The following is a 27,368-nucleotide window of genomic DNA, read 5'->3' as shown; positions in this document are numbered from 1 at the left end:
CAGCCCAGATTGGTTTTCCTCGACGCTGCCAGTTAGCCCCTTTCCACCTCTCCAGCCATCCCCACAGAGCATTGGCTACCATCCATGAATCAGTATAGAGGTAAAGCTTCGGCCACTTCTCCCTTTCTGCAATGTCTAGGGCCAGCTGAACGGCTTTGAGTTCAGCAAGTTGACTTGATCCACCTTCTCCTTCAGTGGCCTCTGCGACCTGTCGTGTGGGGCTCCATACAGCTGCTTTCCACTTCCGATTCATCCCTACGACGCGGCAGGAACCGTCAGTGAAAAGAGCATAGCGTGTTTCCTCTGCTGGCAATTGGTTGTAGGGTGGAGCCTCTTCAGCCCGTGTCACTGGTTCTTGTTCTTCGTCTGTGACACCAAAGTTTTCACCTTCAGGCCAATTTGTAATCACTTCCAAAATCCCAGGGCGATTCAGTTTACCAATACGGGCGCGCTGCGTGATGAGGGCAATCCACTTGCTCCATGTAGCACTGGTGGCATGGTGGGTAGTAGGAACCTTTCCTCTGAACATCCACCCCAGCACCGGTAGTCGGGGTGCCAGGAGGAGTTGTGCTTCTGTACCAATTACCTCTGAGGCAGCTTGGACTCCTTCGTAGGCAGCCAAAATTTCCTTCTCTGTTGGGGTGTAGTTGGCTTCAGACCCTCTGTAGCTCCGACTCCAAAATCCCAGTGGTCGGCCTCGAGTCTCCCCAGGCACCTTCTGCCAAAGGCTCCAGGACAGACCATGGTTCCCGGCTGCAGAGTAGAGCACATTCTTGACCTCTGGTCCCGTCCTGACTGGGCCAAGGGCTACTGCATGAGCAATTTCCTGCTTAATCTGGGCAAAAGCTTGTTGCTGCTCAGGGCCCCAATGGAAATTGTTCTTCTTGCGGGTGACCAGGTAAAGAGGGCTCACGATCTGACTGTACTCAGGAATGTGCATTCTCCAAAAACCTATGGCGCCTAAGAAAGCTTGCGTCTCCTTCTTGTTGGTTGGTGGGGACATAGCTGTGATCTTGTTGATGACATCCGTAGGAATCTGACGCCGTCCATCTTGCCACTTCACTCCCAATGACATCATAACTTTAAAGAAAGACATACCAATATTCCCGCAGAACGGTTAAAGCCAAAAATATTATTAGAATAAAGTTTTTTCCACTTTGTCTGGGCCTCCCCGTACGGGCCACCAAATTATTTGTCCTGGTTTTGGACAAATTAGGGGAAAACACCTCCAAAGGAGCCCCCTATAGGAAACCAAACCCTCCGCAACCTCCCCCCCCACCACCGGGTTCGGGAGGAATTCCTTCAGAGGGGAAAGTGGAAAAAACTTGTTTATTAAGGCACAACGAAAAAAACACTCCCCAGCACAAGAGAAATAGCCCAAGATGACCACAGATGTTTTCACCAGTCCAAGGGGGTTGAGCTGTATCTCTCTTCGCCGCAGAGGGTACGCAGCTTCTTTCGCAGACCCCGGGGGAGCTCCTGCCCGGAGTAGGTCCGATGTCTTCGGGGGGGGGGGGGAAAAGGGAACAACGGAAACCGGGAAAAAGGGAAAAAAAAAAAAAAATGGCCAAAAAGCAAGCCAGCGAAAAGCAGAGAAAAAAGAGAGGAAAGCAGAGCCAGCAAAGCATGCAGCCAGCAGCAAGCAAAGCAGCAAGCAAGCTAAGCGGCAAGGCAGCAGCCAGCCCGGGGGTGGGGGGGGGAAGGAAGACAAAACAAACTGAGGACAGGGAACAAAAACCACGATTGGGATAATGAGCATGAAAATGTCCTGTCCCCACGACAGAACCACACATACCAGAGGAAAAGATAGACAGGTATAATTTGCATAAACTATCACAGAAGTTTAGAAGTATTAGAAGCAAGCATGTATAAATGGCAGCACTAGGTTCTGATTGATCCCTGCCCTCCCTGTAGCAGAGGCATCTCCCACAGGCATTTTCTGAAGAAGTATTGGAAATGAAAGTGGGAAACATTAATTATAGATCAATATTCAATGGAAACTCTTCTACTGGAACAGCATTTTCAAAACTGGGGAATCAGTCAGAAATCAAAACAGTATGGGATAGAGGACAAGCTATTTTCTGTACTGTGCTTTCCTTTTCACCATTAGGGCCTCTGATCAGATACACTCATGTAGCTGAATTGACTGTGTTCATTGCAAAACAGTGGCTGAACTGGAATGTTGTCCATCTTCCTCATGAAGAAATCATACAATTCAGGAAATGTACTTCCTTTTTTTATTAGCTCCCTGGCCTCCTTGCAGATTTTTCTTTTAAATGTTCTGTTGTAGTATTTACTTTTGTTTTGTTTTCATTCTGCCATGTAGACCAAATAAGGTAATTTGGGAAAGACAGAATTACCATTTTTGTTCATTACATTTTCTTCTTGTCTCTCTCTGGGAAATGACGAACTGCTATCATACATCAATTTTATGTATTTACAAAATCCACATTCATCTTCTATCTACATATTTCTGCAGGAAAATATAAATCAGATTTTTCAAAGAGCTATAATAGTACTGTATCACAAATCTTAGACCAGTCAAAAAAAGGAAGTATTTCTAAAATATGCAATGACGTCTAGCAAAGAAGTGCAGGATCTGAAATTTTGCATCTTACATATCTGACTTTGAAAAGCAGAAGGAAAAAAAAAGAATATGTTCAAGTTACAAGTGGATATAGCATATATTTATAGATTTACATTTAAAAATTCTTTTGACCGTGGTAAACAAACAATACTGTGCTTAAGTTTATGTTGCTGATAGTTATGACATCATTAATTGCTGAAAAATAGATAGAAAGAAATAAAAGTTATACTCATCCAAATAAAGGAACTAACTGATTCAGTTAAATACCTCCTGTTTCCACTGAAGGCAGCTTTATTCTTGACTTTGGCATAGCCAGCTGGTTGTCTACAGACAAACTTTTAAACACTGCTTATGTGTGGTAAAGTATGAATTTACATGCAATCTTATTTATAAAGGTGTAATAAAAAACCTATGAAGTATAAATCAACAAAGACATGCATTGTGCTGTTGCATTTCTGTTCTTTTGCTTTAATGCAATTTTAGTTTAACTCATAAGACTATTCATATTATTGATATCTATTCAATAAACATTTATGTAGCTATTTAGTGGATGTTTCAGTGGTTCAGAATATGATGTTTCTTATCTTTATAAAATGAGAAAAAACCTATTATAATGAAGAAAATTAAATAAAGGCAAGATGGATAAAAGTTTGTTCCAGTCACATGTGCTTTAGATGTTTACATTGCATTTCATCTATTTCAGTGTTGTAAATTGAAACTGCATAAATTATAATAATAAAGCTATTTTATCTAATGGATTCAAATACCAAGAGCCAAATATGATTTGACTAATCATTTCCCCAGAGGAACTTTGTAGATTGACCTTTTCCTTTTTTACAATAGTCTACCTTCTTACAAGCCTTTTTAAAGTAACACACCACCATCTGTTGGTTTCCTACATAAAATTTTTCGGACAAAGTTTTGGTACTTTTGTAAAATTTTTTGAAACAACCTATTGGGATATATAAAAAGGAAAGTGATCATTACTATATTTTTGGTCAATACACTTCTGGTTTTGTTTTTGTTTTGATTTACATCAAAGCATGTAATTTATAATTGCACCATAGAAGACAGACATACCAAATAACTAAGGTTTCTTACTTCAGTATTATAGTAGTATAAAGTTTCTGTTTCTTGTGTTACTGCTCCTGTTAATGGTTTTACAGCTTATGAGGAAAAATCGATTTTTTTTTCTTAAGTTTTAGGGATGTGTACACCTCCTATATGGTTGCCTGCAATGATAGTCTCAGAGCCTAAAAAAATATGTTGTCATTTCCAGCTAGCACCAACCACTTGGAAACGTTCCTGCTGGTAGGATGGTGATTGAAGCAGTGAGGCAGCCCTCATGAATTCATGATGAAATGCATTGCTTTGATTGTTTAGAATATGTGTCCGAGGAGAGATAGGCTTTCTCTTGAGAAATCTAAACCAGAAGAAACAAAAGTTCAAGCAAGTACTAAGCTGTAGGATCTAAGCAGCAAATTCTGTTTCCCTAGTCGTTGTTCAGTTCCCTGATTGCCTTTTTTATAAGAATAAACAACTCTGCCCTAAAATATTGTGATGCTAAGCATAGTCAAAGTTATGCCATCAATATGTATTTGGATTAGATGAAAATAATCAGTTTGCAAGTGAGGTATTGCAAAGATGTAGGGATCAAAGATTAATACCAAGGCAATGACAAGATGGGGTGATCTTCTGGAATGTGGTGAAAGACTTACTGGGAACTCTTGCCTTTTTTTTTGATATATCACCAAACAACAGTTGCATTTATATATTGATTGATATGTTCAAAGCTTTGTCTAAATACTTGCAATGCTGTGAAGAGGAACACTGGGAGGCATCACTCATTTTTGCTAACAAAAAGTGAGTGATGATTTTCCAAGGAACACCTCATAGGCCTTTGGTTCAACCAGAATTGCCCTGACTTCAGACTCTTAATTGTTTTTGTTATATGCCTATCACCTTGATCTAGTCAGTGGTTTTCTGGAATCCAGGCATCTGAATGAACTCCACGGCTACATATAATGAGTCACAGAAAACCATAAAAGAAAAAGAAAAATCTAAACCCAGGAAAGATCAAGAATGTTCCAAGTAGGAACACATGAATAACTTCTCAGAAGATACACAAAGAGGGACAGAAAGAGGCACAAAAAGTAAAATGCTTGAGTCTTAAAGGAACTGGAGGTTATGGAATCTTGTGGGCAATCTCCATTACCCACAATATTACGGTTATCAAAAAAGTAGACAACAATTATTTCTAAATGCATACAATTGCTTAGCTATCAGCAGAAAGTTGCAATGTTGCACCCATGTTCTTTGTTAGTTTGACATTCATAAACCAAAGGTGTTATTGAATGGCTATTGTAGAAAGAGAACTCTGTCCAACCCCCTTCCTAGGACCATATTCAGATGGCTTTTGAGTATCTCCAAGAATGGAGGCACCAAAGCATCTGTGGGTAATCTGTTGCCAGTGCACAGTAAAAAAGTGTTTCCTTAGACTCGAGAAAGAACTTCATGTGTTTCAGTTTGTAGCCATAACCTCTGGTCATGTTACTGGGCCCTGTGGAAAAGAGCCTGACTCCATCTTCTCTGCTCCTTCCTTTCAGATATTTGTCTACATAGATAAGATACCCCTGGAGCCTTTTCTTCTCTAAGCTGAAAAGTCACAATTTTCTCAGTCTTTCTTCATAGAAGTGATGCTCTAGTCCCTTATTCATCCTCATGGCCTTATAAGTTTCCTTTTTTTTTTCCTTTTTTTGGGACGAGTTAGGACAAATTCAGTCAGAATATTCAATACAGCATTCTTATCCCTGCAGAACACTTAATATTTTTCTAGAAGCTATAGAAATTCTAGTAAGATGCAGAGACAGAGTCCTTTAACATAAGCTGTATGATTGATTTTTCTACTAGAAGTTTTATTTGCAGAAATATTTCCACTGGTCTGGGTCTCTGCCAGACTTTGCCAGAGATTTCTGTTAGTGATTGAAGAAAATTTCCCTGAGTAACTAATGAATAAGGTCCACATTCTGAAGTCAGTTCTAAATTTGTTTGAGCAAATGATCAACAGTTTCTTTCCAGGCCAGGGATTTGTGTCAGATCCTTATGCCACTAACCCACTCTCCACACAGACAGTAGAAATAGTGAATAAACAATGTAGCTTCTGCCTTTGGAGCTGAGTAGTGTCTAATCTCTGTTCCAGGCATATTTCAGTTGCTGACGGACAGTGCTATATGTAGACCCCACATCTGCTGCTTACTGGTAGATTCCCATGTGCCCAGGATCTGTAAATGGCTCTGGCCTGGTGCTCCCAACAGCTCTTTTACACCTCCCACTTCTGCTGCTCTCAAGCTACATTGATTTTCCCATGTGTAAGTGTGGGAAAATAAAGGAAATTATTTAGAATATTTAAACTAAACTTGAATTACAAATGAGAGGAATTCAGCACTCAGTTTTGAATACATTTTGTCTTTTTACTTTTGTCATTCCTTGGACACTGAGTTTGAATCAAAGTCACTTACAATGCAAAGCTTCTGGCTTTGGACTGCAGTCTTCATTCTTGAGCTGCCTCTCACTGAGGTGTACCCTTTTAAAATTATCTGTGTCACTATACATGTGAGTGGGGAAATTCCAGATTTTCACCTCTCTGCTGACATGCAGTATCATGTGTTAGTAAATCTAGTTTTGTACTGATGGAGACTAATAGGGTAATATGGTTCAGTTTCACATCTATTTTGTATCTAGAACACAGAAAAATCAATAGGCAGATACAAAATAGAACAGTGGAGGTGCCTCAATTAATTTTGAACTGACTAGCTGCAGCAACACCGAACCCAGTGAAGCCAAATTTATTCTCTTCTGTGACCCACTTTGAGGTCAATTCTGCTACTTCTAGTACTGTATCTAAGTATTTACAGTTGTACAGGCTGCAACCTAGATCCCACACACTTGTCTGAATTATTAAGTCCTTGCTACAATTTTTGAAATCCCCAGTGAAGATTACCATCATTAATGTGTCTAAGAATGTGCCAGTGTCACATGTAAATTGTTTCTTGGGGGAGTTGTCACAATAATTCACAAGAAAATAGATTGGTCACTTTCTAGTTTATGTCAATGGAGAAAGAAATTTTGCAAGTTTTTCTTTCTGGCATGTTCAAAGAACATGAAGATGCTTCCTTCATTTTAACATCTTTTCCACACTACTATACAATTTACAAGAAATTGACATGTTTGTGAGCTTCAGTGTACTCTGAACATGAGAACTGTTTTTTTGGTTGTTAAGGATTAGTTATTTCAACTTAAAACCATGGGTACTAAAACAATCAGGACCATTAGACTTCTGTTTTATCTATCATAATTCTTATTTTCATCCTGTAGATATCAGTGATAGACTAGGCAGACTCTCCTGGACTGTGTGTGCTTTTTCTTTGAAGTATTTTTCTTACTAGCTATATGCCGTGCATCGTATACCCATTCACATCAGTGCATTCTGTTAAGAAGAAAAAACACCACTGATGAGGAACTGCTGGCACTGAAGGCAAAAGGAAGGAAAGACATCAGAAGATTTCATATAATGCTCTGTGTAAACACTTTTGTTTATTTCTGGCTATCTGACTGTCAAGTTGTCACTGAAAAGTCTGTATTAGCTGCAATAGGCAGGACTGTAATTAAGCCACACCATTAACCATGATTATTTGACCTAAATGAAGAAATAATTTGGTCATATGGATACTAATTCTAGAGCTAGCTTTGTTATCCTTACTATAGTTAAAGCCTTCAATCCTGTTCACAATTACATCAGCACTTGAACTACTAAATCCTGTGGTGATCTCTGTATGTTACAATCATAAATGTGTGCTTTTTGAAAATACAAATCTCCTGAATTACTCAGACACTTAAAATCATTTCACTTATAGTGTGGAAGTGTATTAAAAAACAGAAGTCAAAATATTTTGAAATTATGAAATATCACAGTTTTACTCAGTGCAGATAGGAATTCTGCTTGCAGATAAAATCTACAAGAGGAATAGGAATACATGAATAATCATTATATGTAGCTGCTCTACTGAAGATATTTATGAAATTGTTTTTATTCGTGCTTTATCAGACTGATTTACTAAGACTTCAGCTTCATAGGACATAATTGTATTGTAGCTTATACTATGTACTTTCATTCAGAAACAATAATAATTTGTTGCTAAACTTTCTTCTATCTTAGAAATCAGTAATGTCTCTGAAACTCTGATTATCTTAATAATATTCTTGTTTAATCTTTAGTGATAATGCACCAGTTTTCCTTGTTCTTTATAAGAGTTTGGTGTTAACATACTGTTTTTAAGATCAGTCTTTCTTCCTAAACTAGCAAAGAGCTGAATGATTAAGATTCCTTGGTGTGTTTAATACACTTTAAGTTAGCCCATTCTTTATTCTTTAGAGGAGAAAAAAAAATACAGCCATGGGAGAAAATTCTATCTGTTTCATAGCATAGCATAGCATAAGTTACAAACTAAAATAAAAAGATTTTTTCATCATGTCATTAAAAAAACCCAAACCCTACGTATCTAATCAATGACACTCAAAATTTAGAAGGTGATACAGCTCATGTGCTGAGCACTTACAGGTTCCATGGATGTCTGCAGAAGTCTCGGGTCCTCAACCAACTCCTGTCATGTCTACAGATTTCATCACCAATGGATTCTGTTTCTCATTTTCTTTATGATTATGAAAACAGAAGGTGGAATTAGGCTGAAGAAACTTTTCATGTGTAAAACATGGGTTTAAAATTTTAAAATGCTTAGATGAGTGGGACATAAGCCTTGAAGTTCTGTTATGGAATAAAAATATTTTTAGGGTAATTTTATTTTTGTTTTTTTTCTGTTTTTTTTTTTTTTTTTTGCTTTTCTTTCCAAAAGGAAATATTTGGGTGTCCATGTTCTTCTGAATTACACCTAACACTACAGCTAAACTCCAGTGTTTGCTAATAGGCCAACAATGGGAACTAGCATAGAAATCTAGTGCAAGCAGATGCTTCGTAAAGATAGATTTTAGCTTCAGGTTCTCTGGAGGTTAATGCAGATAATGAAATATGATTAAGGAAAAGAGGTTTCTTTAGTTCATTTTTAAAATAGTAGAAAGAGTGACTCACATCAGAAAGTTCAAATACATGAAAGGCTGCTTCAGAGGGGAAATGAATAATTGGTTCCCTTTACCTGTAGCAGGTAAAATAAAATTACGGGCTTAAATTCTAGTAAGAAGGATTAAACTCTGAAGGAAACTTCACAGCAGTGGGATACTAAAGCACTGTACTAGAGAGGGAAATGGCAGAACCCTATTGCCTTCCATCTGTGTTTTCCTGTGGTTACCTGAGAGATACCACTGTTCTCATTTAGCAGCAGGACAACAAAGTCCTGCCAAAAAAATTGTATAATTTAAATTGTATAAAGGAATGAAACCTATCACCTACTTGGGGTCTGTGCAAAGGGTTCCATTGGCATCCAAGACATTGCATGTTAGATGGATATATTTCACTATTTCTTTGTTCCAAAGATTTCCTCAGGATGAGGCTTGCCAAGACACTGTCATTGCTGAAGTACCTTAAAGGCAGACTAAGTCTAATTTCAGTAGAGGGGCGGGGAAAATTCTTCTGTGTATAATTTCTTTTATAGCTTGCCTCAAAAGTACAAGACCAAGAGAATTTTTGTTCATTTCATTCTCCTTCTCATACTGTTTCTTTTCCTTTTTTGCTGTTTTGCCTACCTATATATTATCTGGGCTTTAAGTTAAGCTTCTCCTCTACAGTTCACAGCATTTGGATTATGAACAATAAAATCTGAGATGCATATTTCAGATATCTGGTAGTCTGAGACAAGGTCCTTCCAAAGTTTCTATTCTTCCTGCAGAAAACTACAGAACCAGATTTTCTGTCTTTTTTCTTGTTTCATAATCCTTTCTCATAAGGCTAGAGTAAAGAATTTTGTAACACTAAGTGCTACTAGCTCTCAAACATTCACCAGCCTGGAGGTCAATTTGTCTGAATTTTCAAAAAGAAACTTACTTTCAGAGTGTCATCTGACTTTCCAGTATGTTGGCTGTGACTTCTAGTCTATTTTGAAGGCTGAGGGAAGACCCAGGTGGTCTACTTCCTTTGTTCAATGATTGGGGGTGGCTTTCAGGCACCCTGTACTTACCTTGCATGTAAGACTTTTTAGATAGAGAAAGGCTATACTGTCTTCTCCTGCTGTTTCTGAGCCAGCCCTCTTTTCCTTTTCTGCCAAGTGTCTCTGCAGTGGCACTCTCCTAGATTCCAGTTTGTTCTCCCTGCCCCACTTCTCCCATGAGCAGTAGTCCCCAAGATATTTTTTCTGTCTCTGTATTAATAGCTTTTCTAATTGAGATATCTGAAGGTTTAACTTCTGGCATGTTTTCTTTCTTGCAATCCCATACTTCTGACTTCTTCAGTTATGCTGCAGTGAGGATGGTTTTGCATGGTGATAGGTGACCTCCCAAGCTTACCAAGCAATTTTTTCTGCCCTTAGTACCTGAGAACTTCATAAAAAGCCCTAGTCTGTGTCTGCATACCAAATTCTTGCTGAGAAGATGGCACCATTTTACATAACCGTGATATGCTACTCAGAACTATTTTTCTTCCCTTGCTATTTGTTTGGATATCACTGACTTGAGAAGATGAATATAAAAATAACCTCATACTTAAATGTACTCATTGTAAACATTAATGTAAAGAGACTCTACATACTACGCTGAAATCAATCCACTCTGTGTCAAACTTATTTGTTTCTTACTTCTGTGGTCTTGTTTCCACTTAGTACATTGCTTTTGCCAACATTCAGGCTGTCTGGCCTTTCAGAGCTATCTTCCAATAATGAAGGGAAGAACAGGCTTCATCTGCAAAGTGGCACATAAAGAGTTATTTCTGTACTTACCCAAATCTTGCACACACTTAATGTACACAAGCTCTCCCTTAAAACTGCAAAGTACAAGTAGGTATGAATATGTAAAGTTGTATGTAGGTACTGATTGTAGCAATTCATTTATATGGTAAATAAAAACATTTTCCCATCTATTAAACAACATTTTCTTCTTCTGAATGGTTCCTGTATGTAGAGATAGTGTGAACGTGAAAGATTTTAGTCTGGGTTTTAATCCTGTCTATACCTCCCTGTCCTGTTGTATTTCCCTGTTGTGTGGAGCTCACAAAGAAGTTGTGGGTTTGATCCCTGTGCGCCATTCACTTAAGAGCTGGATTCGATGATCCTTGTGGGTCTCTTCCAACTCAGAGTATTGTGTGATTTTGTGATTTTTTTGTTGTTGAGTTTGTGTGTGAACTGCACAGGTAAATGTGTGTTTAAGGTAAACATGTTTAAATTAGAAATATCTGAATTCATAGCCTGAAGATTTCCACTATCTTTAATTCCAGTTTGATCTTTTACTTACACTGAGCCAATGTTCACCTATAAAGCATATTCAGTGTTAGGCAAATGAAGCTGAATAATAAGTTAATCTGAGGTGATCATCTTCACTGTGTTCATAAAAGGGGAGTGCATCACAACCATGGTTAACCTGTTGCAAAACTGAAATGGTAGATTCAGAAAGATAAATTTAAAACTGAAAATAGATTCATAGGTTGGTGTTAGACTGCATAAAAATAGTGTATATACAAACAGGTAAAAACCCAGAAGTGTTGTATGAGGCAGAGAGAGCCCACAAAACACTATAAGGTGTGGTGGGTGGATACTGTTCATTAATGTAATGATTTAGAATCTGTGAATTGTGATGCAATATGTTTGAAAGAGGTGGCTGAATCAATTTCGATTTTTTTTTGTTAAAGAACAGAAGATCAGATTCATGGGGTCACAAATATTTTGTTACTGGAGGGAGTGAAACTGCAGTAATCCATTTTAACTGTCTTGTAGATTGGCTTATATGTACCTTTCATTCTAGTGAGTACTTCTAGCCCTCAAATGAAAAGACATTTTTAAAGCTGCATCAGTGCCCTCACTTCCTCAAAAGTCTTTCACTGTTTTCTGTATAGTCTTGATTTTGAGAATACACAAAAACAGGATGACTGCAGCTACTTGCTTATGAAACGTTGCCTCAAGAGGACAGCATGTTTCAGCGGTCTTGTCCTCCAAGGATTCTTAAGATAGTGGCTTTAATGCATAAAGCTTTCATTAATTTGGACCTCACACTTCTACACAATTAAAAGCATAAGCAGTTGGCATCTTGATTTAAAAAAGCAGTTCCTCTTATGAGAGAGTTTTCTCTAAGTGAAGGCAGACTCTACTACTTCACTATCTCCTGGACACCTGCTTTGCCTATAAGTTTGCAATTTTGATATTCTTGTCAGAAAGCTGAATGTCTCCCTACCCTCTCTTTCATGTTCTTCAAGAGACAATAACAATTTAGTGTAAATGCGTGAACTATTGTGGATTTATTATTGTAGATGGTGAATATTATTATGTGCCCTGTGGGCAGTCAATTGTACGTGGCATATATTGTAGATTTATATCTTGTCTGCTTAAAACACTACTTGAGTGCCTAGACACAGGGTTAGGTGCTTAAGTTGTAGCTTCAAATAAATAAATAAATACATTAAATAAATAATTGAAGCAGGCAGTTTCAGATAATAAAGAGAGATTGGCTTCTGGGTAGAAAACTCTGTAAGTCTTACAGCAACAGAATCTTTAATAAAGAAGGTGAAATAAAATTCCCAAAGAATTTCTAATCTGCAGCTATAATAAATAAAAAACCCAAGCACCCAAACTAACAGAACATATACTTGGTGAATTAGAAGCTTCTTTATGTATGGTATACAACTAATTATTAGGGAGCATTTTATTTACCTCTAATTTCTATTTAATAGCCACTGCACTTGTCATTGCAGGTATGGTTACAAAAGTATGGCTACCTTCCACCAACTGACCCCCGAATGTCGGTGTTGCGCTCTGCAGAAACCATGCAATCAGCTATAGCTGCCATGCAGCAGTTCTATGGCATTAATATGACAGGAAAAGTGGACAGGAACACAATTGAGTAAGTAACCAGTACTGAACTGCTCTTGACTTTTCTGTTTCAAGCAGGGTAAAATAGAGCTGGGAAGCAGCAGCGTAACTGGAGTATCCAAATAGTGTTGCAGCTTCAGATGGGGAGGTAAATTGTTTCTCTCTTCCTTGCCTTTTCATTTTCTTCAGCTTTTTTATTTCATGGTAGCAGGTCATCACCTGCCTAACTGCTGTCTGCCTTTGGGCAAGTGATTGTAAACAAGATGTCCCAGGGTTACCTAAAGTAAGGGCCAAAAGGTTATCATTTTGGAAGGGAAAAACATATTTGAAACTGGCAAGAATCCATGAAATGTATCACAGTTGAAGGAGTCTTGTTTTACTGGAAAATCTTTACTGTAAATTTCTTTATTCTTATTTATTAAATTTGGCAGACTCCACTGGCCCATTTGTTTAATGGTTTCTAATAACAAAAAAACAGGTGTCGTGATTTTAACATGCAGTAAAATTGAATTAGTTTTTCATGCCCTTTGCAATTCTGAATTGTTTCAGGCTCTCAGTGCCTGATTTTGGTGACAGAATGGATACCACGGAGAAACTCTGTAAAACGGAGCTATTAAAGGACACTTTCAAACAACTCTATACTATGCTGAATTTTAAAAATATGCCCCAAAAAGTAAAATAACAGAAACTATTAACACACAATTAAAAGAATGTACCTGGGATTAAGACAGCAGGATCAGGGCAGTGATCATGCCCCTGTACTTGACATTGGTGCGGTCACTCCTGGAATCCTGCGTTCCATTTTGTGCCCTTCACTGCAAGAAGGACATTGAGATCTTGGACTGTGTACAGAGAAGGGCAACATAGCGGGGGAAGGGTCTGGAGCATGAGTCCTATGAGGAGCAGCTGTGGGAATTGTGGCTGTTTAACATAAAATAAGGAGGCTCAAGGGGACCTTATCACTCTCTACAACTACCTGAAAGGTGGTTTGTTGCAGTGCGCTGTCGTAGCGTACTGGGCAGCGACAGCAGGGGCGCGACTTTCCCCCTGTGAGCTCTGCTATTCCCAGTTATTGCTTGGTCCAGCAAAGGAACAGATAACAACAACATGGGACTTGGGGTAGAACTGGGTGGGCTTATTAGGTGGAAGACATGAGGATCCAAGACCCCAAGACAAGACTTAGGGGGTATGCAGAGGTTTTTATACAACAGCTTAGGGGGCGTGGTATAGGGCAACTAACCAATGAGGGAATGGCAGGGGAGGAGTCTTAAGGCGGGCTAATCTTAAGTCTATAAACCTATCAGGGAGAGCAGGGGAGGGGAATAATACAAAGCAACAAATGGGGCATCTATACTACTAGATAGACACGGAACACTCTGGAAAAAGGGGTAGGGATAGGGAGGATTGACAACTTGGGAGGGAAGAAATTAGGGAAGGGCTTGGAGGGACTGGCAACTTGGGAGGGGAAAAGATTAGGGAGGAGAATAGTGGGCAAACACAAACTTAAAGAAAACACACCTCAACAGTGGTTGTAGCCAGGCAGGGGCCATCCCCTTCTCCCAGGTAATAAGTGACAGGACGGGGGTTCAAGTTGCACCGGGGGAGGTTTAGATGGGTATTAAGAAACAGTTCTTCACCTAAAGGGCTGTCAAGCATTGGAACAGGCTGCCCAGGGAAGTGTAGATGTGTCACTTAGGGACATGGTTTTATGGTGGATTTGGCAGTGCCATGATAAAAGTATGAATCAATGATTGTAGAGGTCTTTTCAAACTTAATCTCTTCTCTGATTTGAAGTGCTTGTTGGACTCATTCAGTTGAATTGTGATAAAGATTATCTTGTGATTTCAGAAAAAGTTACTTTGCTTGAAAAGCAAGCAATAACTCAATAGTGCTGTCACTGCATATCCAACATTTGCTTCAGTGAAATATCTTTTTACTGGTCTAAAATTCTTATTGGGGGGTGGAGGGAGAAATCATCCTTCATTTCCCACTTACCACCCCCAACCTGATGTGTCATATTTTGTTATTCTTTTATGTTAAAGTAGCCGACATTAATGATTTTCCTATCATTTAGAGTTTAGGGAAGAGGCTACACAAAATTCTGGCAGGATTGGAAAAATCATTTTATTCCACTGACACATACTCTATTGCATTGGAAAGCAATAAAACAAAGCAGATTTTGTGGTTGCTCTCAGGGGAGGTGAGTTGATCACACATCCCTCAGTTTAGGAATTTAAAGGCCCTTAGACCATGCAGTGCAATAGCAGTAAATGCCTTGTGAGAGAGCCATGCTCAAAAGTATGTTTATGGTCCTCTGCAGGGTGAAGAGTCTGTGCTCTTCATACAGCTTCAGTGACTGATTTTTGAGGAGAGAGTGCTGCCAGTAACTAGGACCCTTTTCAAGATACGTTAGTAGCAGCTTCATCAGAGACAATATATTTCACTAAAAGTAAAATAGTCTGTTCACAGCAGTGTAGAAGAGACAGAAAGGGGTAACCTAAGGGAAAGCAGAGGCATCTCAATTTAGAGTATCAGCTGGAGAATTGAAAAAAAAAAAAAAACAACAAAGCAACCCAAAATTCTAAACTCAAATGGAGATTGTTAATGTTGCTAATTTGGCAGTTTGGCCACCAAGATTTTCTACACTTCTGCAATTTAAGAGATAAAGAAATCCATCTATGCAGCAACTCAAAATATTAATTGTATGAAGTGGTGAATATTGAGTCTTTGAGATTTTTTGATGCATAATTTTCTTCTACATAGAAAGATACATTAATATATTGCAATTCTTAGGTACATGTAACTTATGCTGGATGAATGCTGCATTTACTTAGATATTTGGAGTCGCATTAACTTGAGTCAAGTTAGGAACAGAACTGATTCTTAAAGGCTTGTCACACTTTCAGTGGTGTCGAAAAAACAAACCAACAAAAACCTGATTTTTAAATAAATTCTGGCCTCGAGGTACCATCAGTTCACATCACTGAATATTCATAGGAAATATGAATACATAATGAAGGGTAGATTATTTTCCAGTTGTTCATTTGTGGCATTATTTTGTAAATTTTTGAAATTATTTTTCCTTTCATCTTCACAGAAAGTATATATACTATATGTGACAATTTGTAATTTGTTTCTCTGGGATTAATATGCTGCAATAACTAACAAGGCTGGTGTTACAAATAATAAATAAAGCAGGAACCTCATAAAAAATATGTTCTCATCTTGTGCAAGAGGATTTACTTGCTTCTTTGACATATCTTGAGAAGAGATTATGATGTGCCTCTTCGTCTTCAGAAGGACAAACAATTAAAAAAGTTATAGTAGCAACTTCATAGGAGCCAGCTTTGGGGCTTTTAACAAAGAAATAATGTCCTACAGCAGCAGCACCATTAAATGTCTCCTGGAGGGATTTTGCTGCTCTGAAAAAAAAAATAATCCTCAATGAGTATTTTGGTATGCATAAATATGTACAGTATTCATCCTCTCCCTACTACTCAGATTTCACTTGTTTTTGCTATTTTTTTTTCTCAAGTGTCTTGGAAAGAATGATACATACTTATTGCTGGGGTAAGGAAGAGTGAGTGGTAGAAACAGACATCCTTATAATGGTGTAAGAATGTGAGAGAAGTTCTGAATACAAATACCATGAGAATGGCTAACCCAATGAAAATACTGTCTAATGTTTGCATGGAGTACCACAGTATTTTCTGTATTTCATTTATATATTACCAAACACAGTCAATGTTTCATGAAAAAAAGACATTTCTGAAACTGGACCCACTGCTGGCATTCCTGGTCTTCTGCATCCCTAAAAGAAACATTGTAGAAAAAGACTAGTTGTTGTCTTTTCTTAAAACTGCTATACATGTTTATTCCCAAGACTTCTGAATATACAGATGGAATGGTCATGTACAGGGTGCTGACTAAATCTGTGCAATAATAATAAAACTTTCATTTTATTCTAATGTCATCCTTTAGAAATAAATGGCAAATATGTTTATTTCAATGCTTAGATGAGCTTCTAACCAAGTTTATGCTCTCTGCTGTTTATATATTAACTATCACTCATAAAGTAAATTCTGAGCTGTTGAAATTGATCCAGAGGTTTATTTTCTTAGTAAATTAGTAATTTTTTTGTACAAAAGTATATATAAGGTCTGTACTCCCAGCAAATATCCAATTTGAAGTATTAAAAAAAGGAATCATCACGGCTGAAATACATCATACATCATTCTTTTGACTGTTTCCTATTACTTAGCAAGTGTCAATAAAGTCCTGTAATAGCAGGCTATGTGACCAAAGAAAGACATACTTATTTCTCCTCACTAGAAGTTTAAGGGTATAATTCAGTAGTTTTCTTAAATAGACATCTATAGTTTGTCCAGCCACTAAGTTAAGTTGCAGTAAGTCAAGTTGAACCTTCTCTTTTAGTTTCCTTTTTTTGCGATAACTCTATCCCAAATAACCCCCAAAGCCCAACAAGAACGGAACAATTCTGCAACCTTAGCAGCAATTTTGATAAAGGGATAAAGGTCAATTTTGATAAAGGGATAAAGCAGCTGGAGCCTTCAAACAAAGGTATGGTTTTTAGTGTTTTGATCCTGTGAGGGTAAATCTTTTTCTTGAAGGTTTAAGAAAAATAAGAGACAGGAAGAGATTTTTCCTTCTAGAAAAGAAAGAAAAAAATACGGTTAGGCAACTGGCTTGAGATAGAAGTTCAGTTTCATCTCTCTACTGCAGTTTTGCTGCATATTTTTCTTTTAATCTTTCTAGATTTGCTGTGAGTCTAAAATATTTAAATTTTCCTGACATATATAGCTGCTCAAGATTCAAACTAATAGAGTTAGAAGAGGAATGTGATGTGACATAGTGTACAGATAGAGAACATTAGTCACAATTAAGCCTCTTTATTGAGCACTTATAAAATATTAATTTTGAAGGGCTGCTGCAGAAAAGATTTCTACAAGTTCAAAAACAAAGTGATGAAAGAGAGGCAAAGTCATTACCTGTATGCACCTTTTAAAAAATGAAGTGTATTTCAAAACATTTCAAAAACATATCAAAAAATTAAACTGTAACAAACAATCAGGAATATGGAAGACCTTGATGATATTACCTTAGAAGAATCTATATTTAGAAGAACATAGAAATCAATGTTTTATTTGTCAGTTCCCCCAAGGGAGGACCATATTATGTGCTAAGTATCTGGAATGTCATGAGCATTAATGATTATTACGAAGAGAAGTCTTTCTCCCAGTGAGTGTGAGAACAATTACTATTGAAAAAAATTAAAATATTATAGAAATCAAAGGAAAATTGATGTGTCTGAAATTGTTAACATTTTGCCTCATTTCTGTGCTCAAAGGTACTGAGCTCCAATACTAGTCATGCACTAGTTTGTTTAAAATTCAATATCTTAACTTAGCTCAGCTAAGATCTAGGTGATAGATTTGGTGATGTTCCATATCTTTGGCTGCGAATTGCATTTTTCCTTAGATTTTACATGAAGATAATTTCCTGAAAGTTACTGAACCACCCATGCAATAACTTCCATTTGATTTATATTTGGATTTATGTTGTGTGAACTACAGTCCCAGACCTCATGTAACAATAGTAAGAACATTAATGGTCCAGACAGCATGACAACTTGCAACATCCCCTCCCTGTCCAAAGCAATAAGGGTACAAGCATGTACCCTTGATAGGTACATACTACTTCAAAATCAATGCAAGAACAAATTGTGACTGCTTGAATTTCATAACATGTTATTTTGGGCTACGTTTTGTTTTGTTAAAAAAGGATTGTCAGTAGTTCTAGTAAGATAATACAATGTTGACTTTTGAATCCACGTTACCTACTGTTCCTGACTTTTAGTATTAGTTCTAAAGTGTGAAGAAAATTTTACATTAACAAGATTTTCTGTAAGATTATTTAATCTTTTGACTTGAGAAATTATTTCAATAACTTTGAAGATTAATTTTTAAATTCAGAACTTAGAATATTTACTCTTATCTGCCCCTAGTTTGCCAGTGAGCAAACCCTGTTATTAAAATAGGTCTCCATCAATTAAGCTAAATAATGTAAATTTTTTGGAGAGGGGAAAGGCTTAATTCAATGGCTTTTAAGTCATTGCTCTTGAAATGATACAACTATGAGTGATATATTATATATATTTTTTACAATATCTTTGTACAGTGTTTCTAACAAAATATAATAGTTATTTGGTTTTGCTTTATTTCTTGCTTCTTGCTCTTGATGTAGGGATATCACCTTAAGGTGAGAACACCAATCTTTGATATGTTTACATCTTTTTCTGTAATGTGTGTATGCAGTTTCAACAACATATGTTTTATACATCCTTATTAAAAAGTATTACTGACAACGTGTCTAAAACTTTTCGAAGGTCTGAGCCAATTTTGATCTCATGAAGTGTACATATATTATTTTACTAAGAAGAATATTATTGCCTTTTGGTCAGTAAGAGAGGTCTACTTCTTTCCTTCATTTTCTTTCAGTATTAGAGCAAGTTAAAATTTTCAGTAATATTTCATCCCAAAAATCCCTAATGTCTACTTTGTTGCATTATTATTTTATTTCAAAAAAACAAAGGAAATAAAGTTGCAGGGTGAAGTTAAGTTGCAGGGTGTTTCAGCAAATGCTGGTGGGGTAAGGGCTTTTAGATTTTTGCAGTATGGTCTTTGCAGGCACTAGGGAAGGAACATTGTTTTCCTTACACATCAGCTGTTTTATGGGCTATACGTAAATATTCTGACTAGAAATTAGAACAAATCATTCTTTGTTTCTTATTTGAAACGTGATTGCGAACCTGATGTCTTCAATTAAAGCAGTTAAGTTTTTAGTTTTTAGCTTTTAGTTTTTAGGTTTTAGTTCCTGACCTGTCCTACTCAATAGGTTTGTCTCACATAAGAGTTTTTGCAAGCTCTTACTGGTGCAAGTAGGGTACAGTGCCATCTTGGTACTATCAAGAAAATTTTGTACTTTCCCACAGGCTTGCGAGCTTAACACCTACTTGTGCCTTTGAAAACCAGTTTGCTATATACCCATAGCTACTTCATATATGAAGTGTTACAAGTATAATTTTACTTTCAAACCACTTCTTACATGTTTATCTAAATAAGCTGATGATTGATTGTTTGCTTATTTGGAGGTTTTTTATTACCTGTGCATGTTCTAAAGGGAATCTACTTTCTGAGATGACGTTTCAAATTACTTTTCTGTCATCCAATCACACATATACACAGCTTCTGTGTGTACATTTATTTACAAAACAATGCCAGTTTAGTGATCAGAAATTCATCCATGAAAGCCTGAATATAGGGTATGACTACTTTTCTGGTAAATGCCATTGAAAACCTATAGCTTTTACATAAGTAATTGTTTGGCATGATACAAATGTAGTCCAATGAGCTGGAAAAAGTAACAGAGGAGATTTATCTTTTACTTATGCAGTAAAAGACTTTATCTTACTCTCTTCCTGATGGTAAATTGCCCTGCAGCCATTCAACTCATATAAATAATAACTTTAGCTGTGTTTTCTTTGAACTAAATAGTGCCTAACACTACAAGTGAGAAACAGTTCAAGGATATTGCTGTGGAAATTATAATTTTGAATTAGATATCATCTTAATTATAATATGTTTTGAATGCTGGCATGTTTAATTTTTTTAAATACTGGAAAACAATTAAATATTGCAGAGCACTGTAGAAATACAGCCCTTCTCTGGGAAATTTGGTGCTGCTGTAATGATCATTTTTATTGTATGTGATTTAGATTTTTCAGCTTGATTTTGCAGAACATTAAATATTCTTAAGCAATAATTCCTGAGTTAAATATCTCCATTAGGAGCTTACAGTTGTAATGAGATACTTCTCATTGTGTGGAAAAAGAGCAAGATAGAAGAACTTGATAGTATCAAAAAGGTAGCAATTTCAGTATATTGAATTAAAAGAATGCCAGCAGTCTGTTGTATTTATTAGTTTATATGTTTTATAAAATTGTATCTACAGATAATTACATGTTTTTATTAGGGATGCAGTGGTTATGATTTTTCTTCCATGTTGCTTTAACTGTGTGGTGCTGTTTCTTGCAGCTGGATGAAGAAACCTCGATGTGGTGTGCCTGACCAAACAAGAGGTAGCTCCAAATTCAACATTCGTCGAAAACGCTACGCGTTAACAGGACAGAAATGGCAACACAAACATATCACTTACAGGTACAAAAGATATTCCAATAGGTATACAAATGTCACTAATAGTGATGACTTTTAATTTAAAGTCAATATAAATTCCTGAATGTTTTTCAATACTTTGAGAAGTTTATTATTACTGTATGATATAGAAGTGCTACAATGGATACCTCCTATAAGTATGTATGTGCTGCATAAGAACCAAGTTGTTTTTTTGGATTAAAATTGCATGTATTTAGAAGCCAGTAAATTTTCAGAAGCTTACAGCATCAATTTAACACCCAGTATTTCCTTAAGGTTACCTTTCAACTTGGCAACTTCTCAGGGAATAATGCTTTGAATCTAGGAGTGCTGTAATGAAACTCAGATTTCTAATTTAAATATGTAAAATAGGATATTGAAAGGAGTCAGTCTCTGCAAAATATATATGCCTATGGGTCTGTTCAAAGTACAAATTTATTTGATTATAATTTGATGAGTCACTGACCCAACCATTTCCAGTCTAGTTGATGATGGGTATAGGAGTGTGTGCAGGGCAGTACATCTGTATGACTCCTGAGTCTGCCGTGTAGTGGCACAGTGTGCCTGCTGTCAAAACTGAGGCCTTGAAGGGAAAGTTAGATGGAAACTTTCATGATGTACTCACTAGAGCTCTGTCAGCCAGAGAAAGTGTCATCATGTATATAATATAAAATCCATAATCTGTCAGCAAACCAAGGATTCCAATACAAACTGTGGGAAAGTTTACACAGCCTCATCATGGATTCCTGTAATATCTAACAGGGGTAAGTTCTGAGGGATAAAATAGTTTTCAAATTCATTAACTGGTGCCATTATTCATGAACCCATAAAGTATTAAATTTAAAGTTCATAAGCCCTAATTGGCATATAGACTGTTCCTCATACCCTGGTGAAGATATAGTTTCATTAGTAACTCTGTGTCACTACTGTGGTTTATAACTGAATTAGACAATTCTAGTTTAAGACATTACATTCTGATATAACATCAAGCAGTAGACAGCTGACTGCCTTGGGGTTGGTATATTGCATTGGCTGAAGTCCTTTATTGTTAATGTAAATGTAATTTATAGTTAGAATAAAAATGCCCACCTACAGTGCTCTACATCTATTTGCATTTTAGAATTTAAATGCAGTGTGTGCACACTTAGGAGGCATGAGTAGTCATCTGTTCGTATGTGTGGTTTTCTACCACTCTGAGTGTCTGATTTCCTATTTCATTACAGGATTTTTTACAACAGTCTAAATCCTACCAGTTGTATATCTTTTGGACTGTTGTCCAAGGCATTAATCCAAATAACAAATGAAGGTGCCCAGTATTAAACTAAGTGACAACTGTCTAGTAATCTTTCTCACTTTGAAGAATTTATAGCAGTTCTTTATCTCCTGCCTCTCCTCTTCAAAAATGTTCTCTCTCTCACTTTGACAAGACCTCCAGTCAAACAGGGCTTTGAAGTGAATAAGTCTGTAATATTTTTTGCAGTGAATTACAGCACAAAAGACATTTAAAATAGAAACCCTAAATTTGATTAGAAGGAAAAAAAAAGATGTTATATTATCTTTTTGAATTAAAAAATAACCCAAAGCAAGTAAAGACAAAAAAAAAAAAAAATTAAGATTCTTTTCACGCTTTTCACCAATTCCCTGTTTACAGGCTTATTACATGTTAAATGAATGACATTTTAACCTGCTTTGTTTCCTAAAATTTTAATCATATCTCTAGCATCATTTATGTGTTCCATTTTTCTCTGTGCCACTCCTCAGTCTCTTTATAACCTGCAGGTTTCCAGCTGCATTCTGTGCCTTCCTGGCCAGTTGAACCTTGCTGTCTGAAGTGTGCATGCTAAGCCAGTTTACTAATTCCTCCACAGAAGGAGCAATTTCTCCTTCATTTCGGTGCATGCTACAGCTTGCAGTTTTTTGGAAATCAAAACCAAAACCGCATAACAAATATTCCGAAAAGCAAGCTCCCAACCCTTCCTTGCCCAGGAACTTTTCCATATTATCAATGTGTAATTTTTCCACCTGAAACAGTTCTGCAAAATTTCAAGATGAAGTTTCAAAGAAACGACTTAAAACTACAATTATAATTAGAAGTTACATTAATAATGTATTTTTCCCCATAATACATTTTGAACATTTATTATGTTCTTTGGCAACATATTAAATTTTGGACTTAGGTGATATTTTTTCTTAGAATGCAATGTGTTTACAGGCAGAACCATAATACAGATTTCCAGTATTGGGAACATCAGCACGGAATGTGCAATGTGGTGCATTAATTATGCTTGCTTTCCCTCAGGGAATGCAGCTTTCTTCTAATTTGAACTGATGTGTGATGTTTGTTAGAATTTCTGTTTCCGATGAAATTTACAGTATTTTTCTGCCTGGTATAGTTCATGCTGAAAAATCTTGTGAACATTATTAGTGCATATGTTATAGACTAACATGCCTTTTACAAAGAGAGAAACAGAAAGTAAGTATTTGAAACTTTTTTCCAGCCAGAAGGGTATAGGGGTGAAAGAGAACATCTAGAGTACAAGAGAATTACAAACCCTTTACAGAAAAAGCTACAGAGATCTTAATGATACAGTCTTCATCTTTCCTTATTATTTTAGGCTGTGTCAGGTGACACAACAATCTCTGAACACTGTACAGAATCAGAGAAGAAATTTAAGAAAGCTATGAATGGATTTTTAAAAATTAAATTTTTATAAAAAATTTTAAGGGTGTATTTATGAAGGCACATATGATTCTCAAAAATAAAATCACCTTCTCTTTTGCTAGGAAAGTAAATAATCCAATACTTTAAAGAAGGAGCAATAATGTGAATCAATAAAGTTATCCGTTTTGTAAAGAAGGAATATAAATGTTTATGTGTCCATTTTAGACAGAGAATCATTGAATATGAAGCCCTCCTCATTAGAACTCTGTGCATACTCTTCATAATCTGAACTCCAGCAGACAGTCATTTTTCAATTGCCCAGATTATTTTATCTGCAAAATACTTTTGCAAGTAAAATTGGAGAATGTTCTGTAAAATTAAAATATTTGCCTTGATTTATAACCATGACTTAGAACTTGTAATGATTCAAAATAAAATAATAATCGAAAAGCTACTCTGATTTATTTTTTCTTACTTAAGTAGGAAAAAAACCCAAATTCAATCAATCAGAACTTAGCTGTAGATAGTCAATAGCTTCATCCCGAACCCACTATAAATAATTTCATCTTTTTCTTGACTTCCGTGGACAATGGATCAAGCCCCAGATAATTGTCATTTTCCTTTTACAAGCTAGATATAACCTAGATTTCTGAAAGAAGATGAAAGATTTGAATGGGTCTAACTTTATGCTGTTAGATAAATGAATGAATGCTAGCTGGGAGCTTCAGTATGCAATGAAAAGTCTTATTTGGCTTGTTAGCAATAGACTATGCAATTTCTATAGTCTGAATGGTCCTTATTGTGTAGAATATGGAGAGAAATTTTTTTCTTGGATATTTGAAATCCACCCTAAAAAGTATAAGGAAATACTGGATTAAGAAAAAACTTTGAAAATACTGTTGATTCATAGTAGCAAAAAAAAACCTGTGAATGTATTAATAAAAAGTAATATTTAGAATACATTCCATGTTTATGTTGCATTTTATTGATTTTAGATTACCTAGTAGCATATTATGACATCAGATTTCTTAAAATAGCTTTCCCATAAAAACATTTATCTGACAAGTATTTTGCTAATCTTGGGTTTTTGTCTCGCAAATCTCATCCCTTTCGCATTTCATCTTCTTTTAATGAATGTTGAGGAGAATGTTATCCATGAAAATGAAGAAGCAAGATAATTATAAATTCCTTCAATCATCACAGCAGTAGGTTGAAAATCAAACCCACAGAAAATCAAAAGTAATAGTTCTGGTTTAGGTTTAATCAACATGAGCAAGAGCTATATGAGCCAAGATAGCACTCTTAGTCTATAGCTACAAAGAGTCAGCAAACTGAAACTGGAAAAAAGTTGAAGCTAAAAAACCTCACATGAGTGAGAGATTAGTGAAGCAATTTCACAGAAACCAATTTCTAGAGAAATTATGGTGCAAAGTGAAATATGTTTTTGGCCAGAGGTAATTTATTACTTTCAATAAAAGCTATAGTGTGATTAAAAACCAAGCAACCAACCAACCAAACGACAAAAACCCAACCAACCCAAAAAACCATGAAAAGAACAAACAAACCCCCAAAATTTTGATTCAGTTTAGGTTTGATTTACATCAATGACAATAAAAAAGGTTGTGTCAACAACTTATTCAAATTTAATATATGTATCAATTCATTTTACTTGAACAGTTTCTTATCAAGCACAGATCTTAACTAGCTTACTTCAAACAGATTATTGACTGCATCTTTTTACCCACTCAGTTGAAATTCCTGCTCTTTCATCTATTTAAATTTCAGATTGCTGCTTTTACACAGTCAAGTGAGGTATATCCTGACAATCTTGCAAGGCTCCTGAAGCTGATGCAGCCAAAAATATGTCAGTGAAACACATATAATTTTTCTTTTAGGATATTCTGGGAAAGGAGTGAGAAGGGAAGGAAAACCCAAAGCTTTTCTGAAATCAATAGGACTCAGGATTCTATAATAACACTTTCAAAACAGGACTCCTCAGGCAGCTGTAGAAATAGTACATGAACGTGAAAAGTGCATATCTGACAAAATCTAATTGTTCTTGTGGAAAACATGTATTTTAAAGTTATAATGCTTGAAGCAACTATCAGTTTGAAAATCATACAAAACCAGCAATAATAACCACAAAAAAAGCATAATCAATTGATACATGGCTGTGGTTGTCTAAAAATAACAGCTCTCAAAATTTATAAAAAGTATCACTCAATTTATTAGTTCATAAAAAATGGCATGAAGATAAATGTTTCATCTTATAAATTGCCTTTTGTTTCATAATTACAGTATCCTCAATCTCTTTATAAAGTTGCACTGCCAATCTGGTCAAGGTCAGTTTTGGATCTTTCTCTCATTTGCACTTTGCCATGAAATGATCACTAGACATTGAGGCTAGGAAGGCAATACTTAGAAAAAAAGATGGATTTTTATTATGAAGGGCTTTGTCTTGCTATGCTTTCACCTTGCAATAAGAGAGGTTCTGAGTTGTCATGTCCTACACTTACTTCTATTTAAGTTCCATTATCTGGACATGTTGAGTGTAAGATGTCAAGATGTCCAATTCTTCTTGTTTTGTTTTTTTTTTTTTTTTTTTTTTACTCCTGTGAGAGTTACTACTATTTCAGGTGATTGCTGGATTCAAGATGTAGATCTAAATGTAATAGGAAAGGGCTCATATGAGACTTTATTTACTATTGCAAACTGAAGACTTTTAAAAGATGAATCCTAGTATCTCTAGTAACTGACAGACTGTCTTTATGGATTGATTTTACTGTACTCCACCCTTGGAGGTTGTATGATAAACAACATGAAAGAAATGTAACATAACTTGGGTTTCAGATATCTCTGCATTGGTGAATTATTTTAAAAATGTTCCCAGCAAGACAATTTCAGTGTTTGTATTGCTCTTTTAGGAGTGAACCTGGATTTTGTTTAACACATTAAAAGTGGACAGTTGTTTTCTGTAAATACTCTTGTATAGGAATAACTGCTGATTTATGTAATCTCTTTCAAGCTACACTTTTCAGTATAATCTTGCCCACTCCAGAATGTTGGTTTGGAAGCCAGAAACCTCTCTGGTTTTAATACAGAAAGTATGCTTTGAAAAAAATAATTACTTTCCAAAAAATCTGGAGATGTAGAATGCTATTTCAAAAATACGTCAATAGCTGAATCCCATGGAAAATATTTGCTATCAAAGGTAGTCTACTCTAGCTTGCAAGTGTGAAACTAGCCCAATGGCTCAATTCCTCATTTGTAATCTGATTAAAACTTAATTCAGTGTGCTGGAAAAGCAAGAAAATGTAAAATGATAAGTTTTAACACTTGAGTAAAATCCTTTCAGACTAATTATTTACTCAATTTACCACCAATACAAAATTCCAATCCATTTTTATCCATTTTCTCATTTCACATATAATAGCAGAAGACCCTTTTTCTGTTTACTTAAACCAAAGTGGGACTTTGACCAATTACTAAGATTCCTAAATACAAAACAAAAAACCAAACCAAACAAATAAATAGATTAAAAAAAAAACCCCAAAGCCCAAGCTGTATATTTCAGATGAACTTTTTCTATATCAATATTTCAGTTTTTCTAGACATGCTCAATTTTCTGTGGCAGCCTGTTGATTCATTTGCCATGTTTCTTATACATGGCAAATAACAGAGGCTCTAATCCTTCAAAGAGCTCTGCTTCAGGCAATACAGGTGCTTAGGGAGCTCACAGCAGGACTGACTGAGAGCACATCTGCCAGCTTTGTAAGGGATATTCTTAGCACAGCAACAGTGAAGTTTTTGGTAGTGGCAGTATAAGTGTGCCATTGTGATGTGGTTTTGATTTCATGTCACAGGACAGGTTC

The 27,368-nt window shown here is 36.1% G+C and overlaps 1 protein-coding gene across 1 annotated transcript in view; it reads left to right on the top strand.

The window, feature by feature from the left end:
• Positions 1 to 27,368, top strand: part of MMP16 (matrix metallopeptidase 16) — a 162,876-nt gene that overhangs the window by 72,108 nt on the left and 63,400 nt on the right. Inside the window, exons 2-3 of the mRNA XM_053956301.1 lie at positions 12,486 to 12,634; positions 20,718 to 20,840. Of these exons, the coding sequence (XP_053812276.1) occupies positions 12,486 to 12,634; positions 20,718 to 20,840 (272 nt within the window). The remainder of the gene's footprint in view (positions 1 to 12,485; positions 12,635 to 20,717; positions 20,841 to 27,368) is intronic.

The sequence above is a fragment of the Vidua chalybeata genome, chromosome 1, assembly GCF_026979565.1.
Source record: "Vidua chalybeata isolate OUT-0048 chromosome 1, bVidCha1 merged haplotype, whole genome shotgun sequence".
Classification (NCBI taxonomy): domain Eukaryota; kingdom Metazoa; phylum Chordata; class Aves; order Passeriformes; family Viduidae; genus Vidua; species Vidua chalybeata.
Note: the sequence above shows the minus strand (reverse complement) of the source record. Positions and strands in the feature narration are given on the sequence as shown.